This window comes from Eleutherodactylus coqui, chromosome 6 (assembly GCF_035609145.1).
Source record: "Eleutherodactylus coqui strain aEleCoq1 chromosome 6, aEleCoq1.hap1, whole genome shotgun sequence".
Lineage (NCBI taxonomy): Eukaryota > Metazoa > Chordata > Amphibia > Anura > Eleutherodactylidae > Eleutherodactylus > Eleutherodactylus coqui.
This window is the reverse complement of record NC_089842.1, coordinates 231,660,884-231,671,878: the sequence shown is the minus strand read 5'-3', so window position 1 is coordinate 231,671,878 and position 10,995 is coordinate 231,660,884. Positions and strand designations below refer to the sequence as shown.

General features: G+C 47.6%; 1 protein-coding gene across 1 annotated transcript in view; it reads right to left on the bottom strand.

The window, feature by feature from the left end:
• The window catches only part of LOC136571867 (scavenger receptor cysteine-rich type 1 protein M130-like), a 167,450-nt gene that overhangs the window by 70,158 nt on the left and 86,297 nt on the right, over positions 1 to 10,995 (bottom strand). Inside the window, exon 10 of the mRNA XM_066572485.1 lies at positions 5,142 to 5,195. Coding sequence (XP_066428582.1) covers positions 5,142 to 5,195 — 54 coding nt within the window. The remainder of the gene's footprint in view (positions 1 to 5,141; positions 5,196 to 10,995) is intronic.

Below are 10,995 nucleotides of genomic sequence, written 5' to 3'. Positions count from 1 at the left end.
ACATTTTAGTGTAAAAAAAAAAAAAAATACTTACATCTCCGCCGCTGCCGTGACCCCCGCAAGTATGAAGAACACATCTGCCGCATGCGGCAGATGTTTAGATGTTTCCTTCACCCCGCTAGATAAAAGAATTTCCTGCTGCTACATCTACCACATCTGTGGAAGATGCAGCAGAGGAATTCTTCAATTCTCAACCGCAGCTGTCACACATAACAGCTGCGGTAGAGAATCCTGCTGCTGGGATCCTTGTTATTGGATTTCAGGGATAGGCTTTAAACACAAAAAACATACTCTCACCTCCCTTCAGCTGCCAGGGCTCAGCCATGACTTCTGTCGCTCTGTAGTTCTCAGCTATCAGCAGCTGGGGATTTAAAATCCCTGCCTGCTGGTAGCTCTAATTGTTATTGGCTGAGTGCCGTCAATTGCTTTTCAGGGAAGGGCTTCATAAGCCCTCCCTGAAAAGCCATTTAAAAAAGTGCTTCAGCCAATCATAATCAGAGCTACCAGCAGGCAGGGATTTTAAATCCTCGGCTGCTGATAGTTCAGAACTACAGAGTCGGGGACAGCTGCAGAAGTCGCTGCTGAGCCCCGGCAACCGTCAATGGCTTTTCAGGGAAGGGCTTATGAAAAGCTGGTAGCTCTGATTGTGATTGGTTGAAGCGCCGTCAATACCATTTCAGGGAAGGGCTTCACAGCCCCTCCCTGAAAAGCCATGTAAAAAAGTATAAAAAAAAGATACAATACTCACCTGCCGGGGCATAGCCGCGGCTCCTGCAGCTGTCTGGGGCTTAGCCGTGGCTTCTGCAGCTGTCCCCGACTCTGTAGTTTTGAATTATCAGCAGCCGGGGATTTAAAATCCTCGCCTGCTGGTAGCTCTGATTGGTTGAAGCGCTCAGCCAATCACAATCAGAGCTACCAGCAGGTGGGGATTTTAAATCCCCGGCTGCTGATAGCTGAGAGCTACAGAGCCAGGGACAGCGCCAGAAATCACGGCTGAGCCACCGCAGGTGAGTATTTCTTTTTTTATCTTCTTTTTCCACTATTTTAACGGGCTTTTCAGGGAAGGGCTTATGAAAAGCCATTGATGGCTGCCGGGGCTCAGCGATGACTTCTGCCGCTGTTCCCGGCTCACAATTAGAGCTACCAGCAGGTGGGGATTTTAAATCACCGCCTGCTGATAGTTCAGAAGTTCAGAACTGCAGAGTCAGGAACAGCTGCAGAAGCCGTGACTGAGCCCCGGCAGGTGAGGTTTTTTTTGGACACTATCTTAAATAGCTTTTCAGGGAAGGGCTTATGACGGCTGCTGGGGCTCAGCGGCGACTTCTGCCGCTGTCCCCGGCTCTACAGTTCTCAGCTATCAGTAACCGGGGATTTAAAATCACCGCCTGATGGTAGCTCTGATTGTGATTGACTGAAGTGCTCAGCCAATCACAATCAGAGCTACCAGCAGGCGGGGATTTTAAATCCCTGGATCCTGATAGCTGAAAACTACAAAGCCGGGGACAGTACCAGATGTCGCAGTTGAGCCCCGGCAGCTGAAGGGAGGTGAGTAGAGATGAGCGAGCGTACTAGGTTCGGGTGTTTTTGCACTCGAGCACCGCTTTTTCCGAGTAACTGACTACTCGGACGAAAAGATTCGGGGGGGGGGGGGGGGGCGCCGGGAGTGAGCGGGGAGTTGCAGATAGGAGTGGGGGGGGGGGGGGGGGGAGAGCTGCTACCCCCCGCTCCACCACGACGCCCCCACCTCTTGGCACCCCCGAATCTTTTCGTCCGAGTAGTCAGTTACTCGGAAAAAGTGGAGCTCGAGTGCAAAAACACCCGAACCGAGTACGCTCGCTCATCTCTAGAGGTGAGTATGCTTTTTTTTTTTTAAACTACTTTTCTTGGATTTTCAGGGAAGGGTTTATGCTTAAAGCCTTTCCCTGAAATCCAATGACGGGTTGCCAGTTTTCCAGTGGATTGAAGATGTCAAATGTTTGCCACATTCCAGATCATTTAAGCATAAGGCATAATTATACAGAGAAATCTAAGAGGATAAACTGATCATAGTATTTCTTGTTCCTATAACCTCCATTTATTACCAGTGTTATCGCGAGAGCCCGGCCTGTTGCCATGGCAACAGGACGCCAGACACTGGCGTCCTGTGTTGCCAGTGCCTGAGATCGCTGTATAAGCGATAAGGCATGGCAGGGCAGTAGCCCTGCCATGCCTTATCACGCGATCATCAGGGCTGTGGTGAAAGTCCCTCAGAGGGACACAAATGTTGTAAAAAAAAAGATTAAAAAAATGTAAAAAGGAGTAAAAAACCCGATTAGCATTAAAAAAGATTAGCATAAAAAAAGTAAAAAAAAATAAAACACCACATATTTGGTATTGTCGTGTCCGTAACGATACAATAAGTTGCACATGCTTTTGACTGAGCACGGAAAAAAGCGTTTAAAAAATGCTAAAAAACTGAGGCAAAATGCAAATTTTTAACATTTTGCCTCACTAAAATCGCAATAAAAGTGATCAAAAAAGCCATGTGTACCCCAAAATGGTACCAATAAAAACTACAGCTCGTCTCGCAAAAAATAAGTCCTCATAATGCTCCGTACATCAAAAAATAAAAAAGTTACAGGACTTTGAATGCAGCGATTTAGAAAAAAAAAAGATTTCCAAAAAAAGGGTTTTTATTGCAGAAAAGTGGGAAAACCTAAAAAAAATGCAAATGGATTGTCTCATTTATGCTGCATGATTAACGCTGTAAAAAAAAAATTAAAAAATCTATGGCAGAATTGATGCGTTTTCTCTCCCTGCTATCATTAAAAAAAAAAAATAAAAGTTTTACAATATATTCAATGTACCCCAAAATGACGCAATAAAAATTACAGTTCGCCACGCAAAAAACAAGCCCTTACATGGCCTCCTCGACGGAAAAATAAAAAAGTTATGGCTTTTGATAAATGGAGAAGAAAATCTGCCAAAAATTGTTGCGTCCTTAACCCCTTAATGACACGGCCTATTTTGGCGTTGAGGACCAAGCGATTTTTTGGTATTTTTCCATCTCCATTTTTCAAAAGCCATAACTTTTTTATTTTTCCGTGGACGCGGCCGTATAAGGGCTTGTTTTTTGCGTGGCGATCTGTAGTTTTTATCGGTGCCACTTTTGGGTATATAGACAATATCGTAAAATTTTTTTTTTTTTTTTTTAATGATAACAGGGAGAGAAAACGCATCAATTCTGCCATAGATTTTTTTTTTTTTTTACAGCGTTAATCATGCAGCATAAATGACACACTAAATTTTTTCTGCGGGTCGGTACGGTAACAACGATACCAAAATTGTTATATTTTTTTTAGGTTTTTACACTTTTTTGCAATAAAACCCCCTTTTTTTGGAAATCTTTTTTTTTTTCTCTATAGCTGCATTCAAAGTCATGTAACTTTTTTATTTTTCTATGTACGGAGCTCTTTAAGGGCTTATTTTTTGCGAGACGAGCTGTAGTTTTTATTGGTACCATTTTGGGAAATGTATGGCTTTTTTGATCACTTTTATTGCATTTTTTGTGAGGCAAAATGCTAAAAATTAGCATTTTGCCTCTGTTTTTTAGCGGTTTTTTTTACGCTTTTTGTCGTACAAAATAAAAAGCGTGTTCAACTTTTTGTACACGTCGTTACGGACGCGTCAATATCCAATATGTGGGGTTTTAGTTTTTTTTTCCCTTTTTTTTATGCTAATATTAGAAAAAGCATAAAAAAGGGGTTTTTTACATTTTTTTTTTTACATTTTTCTTTTTTTTACACTTTTCTTTTTTTTTTTTTAATACTATTTGAGTCCCTCTGAGGGACTTACATCACTGTGCCTATGATCGCTGTCATAAGGCATGGCAAAGCTACTGCTCTGCCATGCCTTATCGCTTGTACAGCGATTATAGGCACAGGCAATACGGGACGCCAGTGTCTGGCGTCCTGTTGCCATGGTGACAGGCCGGGCTCTCGCGATAACATCGCGAGTTCCGGCCGGAGACACACAGGGATCGCGATCCCTCTGTGAACTCTTTCCCTGCCGCGATCTACTTAGATCGCGGCAGGGAAGGGGTTAACAGCGGGGGGCACATCTCCGATGCCCCCCCGCTGTTGGAGCGGGACGCCGGCTGTGACTGACAGCCGGCTCCCGCTGCGGGATAGCGCGGGATCTTATGTGATCCCGTGCTATCTCCAGGACGTACCAGGTACGTCATGTTGCGGGAAGTACCAGGCTGCCATGACGTACCAGGTACGTCCAGGAGCGGGAAGGAGTTAAAGGGGTTGTCCCGCGGCAGCAAGTGGGTCTATACACTTCTGTATGGCCATAATAATGCACTTTGTAATATACATTGTGCATTAATTATGAGCCATACAGAAGTTATAAAAAGTTTTATACTTACCTGCTCCGTTGCTAGCGTCCTCGTTCCCATGGTGCCGACTAATTTTCGCCCTCCGATGGCCAAATTAGCCGCGCTTGCGCAGTCCGGGTCTTCTGCAGTCTTCTATGGAGCCGCTCGTGCAGAATGCAGGCTCCGTGTAGCTCCGCCCCGTCACGTGCCGATTCCAGCCAATCAGGAGGCTGGAATCGGCAATGGACCGCACAGAAGAGCTGCGGTCCACGGAGACAGAGGATCCCGGCGGCCATCTTCAGCGGTAAGTATTGAAGTCACCGGAGCGCGGGGATTAAGGTAAGCGCTCCGGTAAGCTTTCTTTACCTCCCTGCATCGGGGTTGTCCCGCGCCGACCGGGGGGGGGGGGGGTTTGGAAAAAAAAAAAACCCGTTTCGGCGCGGGACAACCCCTTTAAGCCCAAAATAGGCCATGTCATTAAGGGGTTAATTATCCTTTAAAGTCCTGAACAAGAATAAAGATGAAATGATATCAAACTGTCAATTACTAACAGATTACATAAAATTCTGACTAATTTAGGAAGTTTTTCTGAAAGATATAAATAGAAGCTCTACATTTCTTATCACTTATGTATGACACTATTAAACTCTTTCTTCTAAAGTTGTCTTCAAAACAAAAAGTTAAAAGGGCGGAAAGAAAATGACCTGTAGTAGATATTCTCTGTTCTGATATACTATTGATGAGTTTGTATGATGTGATTAATCAGTAATATATTGGTACTAACCTGAACAAGGCACGGATGTTGGGCAGCTCTGAACAGCTGTTCTGCTTCCCTCACCTAAGTATCATAGACAGAAGTGATAAAGTATGTTATATGTAAGAACTAAAGATGTGTTCTATCCAGATTTAATGAGAAATGTCAAAAATAAAGAATGAAATAAACAATAACTCAAACAGAACAAATGTAGAAAAAGATAAAATCAGGAACGAGGGTCCTGATGAAACATGAATTTCCATTAGAATAGTTGGAGGGTTAATAATGCGATAACTGAACATTAGAGAATAAAGGTGAAAAGTCCAGCACTAAAAGATCTTTCTCTATCTTGTATTAACATTGAAGCCATTTTCTATCTCCTATCAGAACCACTAGACAATACACCTGCTGGAACAGTTCATATATCCCGCTGGTGGAACTCCATGAACGTCTGCCCACACACTTTTGATTTCTAGAACACATTGGTATTATTTTTTTAACCACTTAGTGACCACTCATTGCCTTTTTACGTCCTAGCTTGCTGGGCTTTAATCCCCACGGACGTAAAAACATGCTCCCTGCGGGAATTAAAACCCTGCAAGCTCTGGACGTGACAGCTCCATGCCAGAAGTAGCTGGCAACCTAGAGCTGTCATCCCGGGCCGCAGGACCTCCCCCTCTGGTCACATGATCACTACCTGTAATGTCTTAACAGTGATGTCAGTAGTGGGCTAAGACACAACATAATATAAAGTGATATCAAAGGACATGGATAATGCACAGTGTTGTCACAGTGCACGGATAATGCATACAGGGATGTCACAGTGCACAGAAAATGCACGCAGTAATGTCATGGGGTGCTTTCACACAAGTGGAATATTTCTGCAATCCACACCTAAAGATGTAGAAAAATTTGCACCAAAGGCCACATGTATACTGGCAGGTTATGGAACAGAGATCCACAGCAGCAGGTTTAAGCCACGTCTTTAAGTGCGGATTGTGGAAATATTTCGCTCTTGTAAAAGCGCTCTAATGCACACAATGATGTCACGGTACAGGGATAAGCTACTTGTGATGCCATAGCATGGAAATGATTCAACATGTGCGTTCTCCCTGTACTGTGATATCATACTCCAGGAAAAAATACACATAAGAGGTCACCACAGTGACATCACCACTTAGGACAAGGACATTATAACATCCCTGTACAGGGACAATGCAAAAAGCAAAGTAGGAGGCGGAGCAGGAACCGTAGGTTCCATTAGTGTAGGCCACTCATCACTGAGGTGGTGAGGGAATGAAGGAAAGGAAAGGGTTAATGGGGGTGGAGTATTGGCAGGTGGAACAGGAGTTTTAATAGGTTGAATTTGAATGGATGCAGGGGGGGGGGGGAGTCTGAAGGTTATGAGAGGGATAGGGAATGGTGAGCGCCATTTTAGGAAAACATCTTGTTAGTCCCGCCCACCCTTCCTTATGTTTGGTGGTTGGTGGGTATGGTACGGAAGACTGTCATGGCAGCTTGGCGGGGGGGGGGGGAATCCTCCTTGGAGTTGGTTTTATAGTGGTTGGGGGGGGGGGGGCTGGTGGGTATGGCCTCACCTTTAGCATTCCCTCCTTTATGTTAATTTTGGTTGTCTGGTGCTGGATACACGGCCTATGGGGGGAGGGGGGGGGGGAGTCCCTCCAGGCCAATTTATTATATCCAATATTGGCCAATTAAGGTGGCTGGTGGTGCCCCTGAGCCGGACGTTACGGTTAAGGGCAAGGTACGGGAAAAGAGTTGTGCACCAGATTTTGTGGCTCCAAGGACTTCCCTCTCATTGTTTGGACCAAAACTGTAATTTTTGTTTGTGTGTTTAATAAATGGCTGCTGTGGCCAATTAATCCAGAATGGGGTGTAGTGTTTTTTATTCCTGTAAGAGATGGGTTGGCTACAGCGGGAGTGACTCTGACCTACCCTGGTCATGGATAGGGCAATCGCTTATTGCCCTTTCTACGACATTGCAGTAGTCGGACCACACACCCGCTACCCTGACCATCACTTCCCAGATTGATGACCCTTCAAAGAACCTTTTAGGAATCATCCTACGATGACTGACAGCTACTAAAAAGTTTCCATTGAGGTGTGAGTAATAATAACCAGTGCCTGCCGCGGATCTTCTCCATACGGTGACAGCATAGGTCCGGGCTGCTCCCCTATAGGACATCTATAGGACCCCCCCTCCCCATCCCATACTACATGCTCACACGCCACCAAATACAAGTGCTTATAGAAACCCTGGCAGCTGCTCCAACAGATGGAGACCACCCAGAGGGTCCTGATGACATCACCGGGGGCCAGGGCCCATCCAAGTGTTAACAATTTCATACCCACACCTGCTGGATGAAGGCGATGGACTCATGTCCCCATAAGTGAGCCTGGATGGGGGGGGGGTGACAAATGGGGGACAGGATGTCACCTCCACATCAATAGAAAGACCTTGCTGCACTGTATGCCTCCCATCCCTGGTGCCAGTCTGAGGAGGGGCACCATAGTGCTGATCAGGGGGCAGGAGGGGCACAAGTAAGATCACCTACATAACAGCCTGATCACTGAGCCGGATGATCGTGAAGTAGAATGGGAGGAGGGTGGACAGGGTTGAATAGAGAGGGAGGGGGCGGGAGAGCGCAATAAATGGGAGTAAGGAAGGAGGAAGAAGAGGAGACAGGGGATAATGGTGCAGGCACCCAGGAGCTGGAGCTCCTTATGCTCTCTCTATACGTGTGTCTATGGGAGCCGCAGCAGCGCTGACCCCATCCCACCTTGTAGGAATCTTGCACTGCCTAGCAACCATGGCTGCCTTCACGTCACTTGGCAGCCTCTTTACATGTCCTCAGGTGGGTGAGAAACAAGCTCCACCACCATATTTGTCTCTGTCAGATTGGACTGCCGCCTGACCAAAATACCGACCTGTAATATGGCCGATAAAAAACAAACAAACCTGCACCGGCCTGGCCAGGCCAGTAATACTGGCCAGGCCGGTGAATTACTGGCTGGGTGGCAACCCTAGATCCAACAGGGTGGCTGAAGGTACTCACCCCCATCCTGCGTGATGTCCCGGGCATTCTGGCCTCCCAGTCCCAACAGCGCATGCAAGCCAGAAATCATACACCGGGCGCGTGCCCAGAAGGGCGGGTTGCCCGGGAAATTAAAAAATCTCTCTGGCTTCCGGCTAACATATGTAGCCTGGAGCAGAGATATGTCTCCGGGAGCCGTTGTATGCGGTTCCCGGTCACATGATCGCTGCTATCCAATGGATAACATCGATCATATGAAGTAAAAAAAAAAAAAGGTTTAAAAGGGTTAAAAAGAAAGAGAGAGGAGATGAAATTACGTACCAAGGCCTCCGGATTTATCCAAAGACCTCACCCTGGCTTTTGCGCACGCGTCTGCTGCAAAAATGGCAGACGCATGTGTAAAGGCTGTGGGTTGCGAGGGAAATTTAAAATCTCCCTGCTCCTGGCTACCAAACGTAGGCAAGAGCCTGGAGATTTCATGGGGGGCCGCAGTACAAAGTCCTTATTCATGTGATTACCGTTTTCCAATAGAAAATGTCGATCAAGTGAAAGTAAAAAAAGCTTAAAGTTTCATCTCCCATCACGGATACAATCTGTGAGGGGAGGTGAAATTACTTACCTAAATCCTCCGGTGAGGTCCCCCGACGGGATCTTTATCCGTGGACCTTTTGCCAACTACGGCCCATGCGCCCATCGGCACAGGGGCTGATACAAGTGCAAAATCTGGGAAGGTCCCAGGAAAATTAAAGTCTACTTGCTCCTGCCTACTAGAGGTAGCTGAGAGCCTGGAACACTGACCGACTGTGGCTGTGAGTGGTCCCCAGTCATGTGATCACCGTTATCCAATGGATAATGGCAATTACGTAAAAGTTAAAACACCATTGAAAATAAATGGTCCTTTTGGTTTGAGCCCTGTTGTGCATATGGACATAATACTAGGGCCACAATATGTATGTTTCTAAACGCAGGACAAACGAGGGTATCCATTTTGGGGTGGAAGTCTTCATTTATATGTATGCTGTAAAAACACGCAATACACTCCTAGATGAATGCGTTAAGGGGTCTAGTTTTCAAAATGGAGTAATTTGTGGGGGTTCTATGTCGTTTTGGCTGCTCAAAAACTTTGTCTCTCAGCGCAGCGTCCAGCTGTCGCTAGCGCAAGCGTTGGAGTGAAAACGCAAATACGCCGCCACGCACCCGCACGCTCAAGCTTTAAATGTGCACATTGCCAAATTGATCAGCCTGGAGATGCTGCCGTACAGGCTTGTGGAAACGGAGGCTGTCAAAAACATGATGGCGGCGGCGGTCCCACGCTACTCCGTCCCCAGTCGTCACAATTTTTCCCGGTGTGCCGTCCCAGCCCTACACCAGCACGTCTCCCGCAACATCAATCGTGCCCTCACCAACGCGGTTACTGGGAAGGTCCACTTAACCACTGATACGTGGACAAGTACTGGCGGGCAGGGCCACTATATCTCCCTGACGGAACATTGGGTGAATTTGGTGGAGGCTGGGACCGACTCAGAGCCTGGGACCGCACACGTCCTACCCACACCCAGAATAGCGGGTCCTTCCTCGGTTCTGGTATCTGCGGCGCTCTATGCCACCTCCTCTAAACCCTCCCCCTCCTCCTCTTACGCAATCTCTACCTCTCAATTAAGAAATGTTAGCAGCACGTCGCCAGCAGTCGGTGTGGCGCCGCGCGGGAGCACAGCGGTGGGCAAGCGTCAGCAGGCCGTGCTGAAACTACTCAGCCTAGGTGACAAGAGGCACACGGCCCCCGATCTGTTGCACGGTCTGACAGAGCAGACAGACCTCTGGCTTTCGCTGCTGAGCCTCCAACCGGGCATGGTCTTGTGTGACAATGACCGTAACCTGGTGGCAGCTCTGCAGCTCGGCAGCCTCACACACGTGCCATGCCTGGCCCACGTCTTCAATCTGGTGGTTCAGCGGTTTCTGAAAAACTGCCCGCACTTATCTGAGCTGCTCGGCAAGGTGCGCCGCATCTGCGCACATTTTCGCAAGTCCACCACGGACGCTGCCACCCTGAGGACCCGGCAACATTGGTTTAATCTGCCAGAGCACCGACTGCTTTGCGACGTGCCCACACGGTGGAATTCTACGCTGCACATGTTGGCCAGGCTCTATGAGCAGCGTAGAGCAATAGTGGAATAACAACTCCAACATGCGCGGCGTAGTGGTAGTCAGCCTCCTCAATTCTTTACCGAGGAGTGGGCCTGGATGGCAGACATCTGCCAGGCCCTCGGAAACTTTGAGGAGTCTACCCAGATGGTGAGCGGCGACGCTGCAATCATTAGCGTTACCCTTCCGCTGCTATGCCTGCTGAGAAGTTCAATGCAAGGCATAAAGGCTGACGCTTTGCAGTTGGAACAGGAGACGGGGGATGACAGTATGTCGCTTGATAGCCAGACCACCCTCATGTCTATATCTCAGCGCGTTTTGGAGGAGGAGGAGGAGGAGGAGGAGCAGGAGGAGGGGGAAGAGACAGCAGGACACACTGCAGAGTGTACCCATGCTGCTTGCCTCTCATCTGTTCAGCGTGTATGCGCTGTGGAGGAGGAGGAGGATCCTGAAAGTCTTCTTCCTAGCGAGTACAGCCATATCTTGCGTACTGGCACCCTGGAACACATGGCTGACTTCATGTTAGGCTGCCTTTCTCGTGACCCTCGTGTTAGACGCATTCTGGCCAACACGGATTACTGGGTGTACACCCTTCTCGACGTACGTTACAAGGAGAACCTTTCCACTCTCATTTCAGAAGAGGAAAGGGGTATGAGAGTGATGCAATACCACAGGGCCCTGGTGGA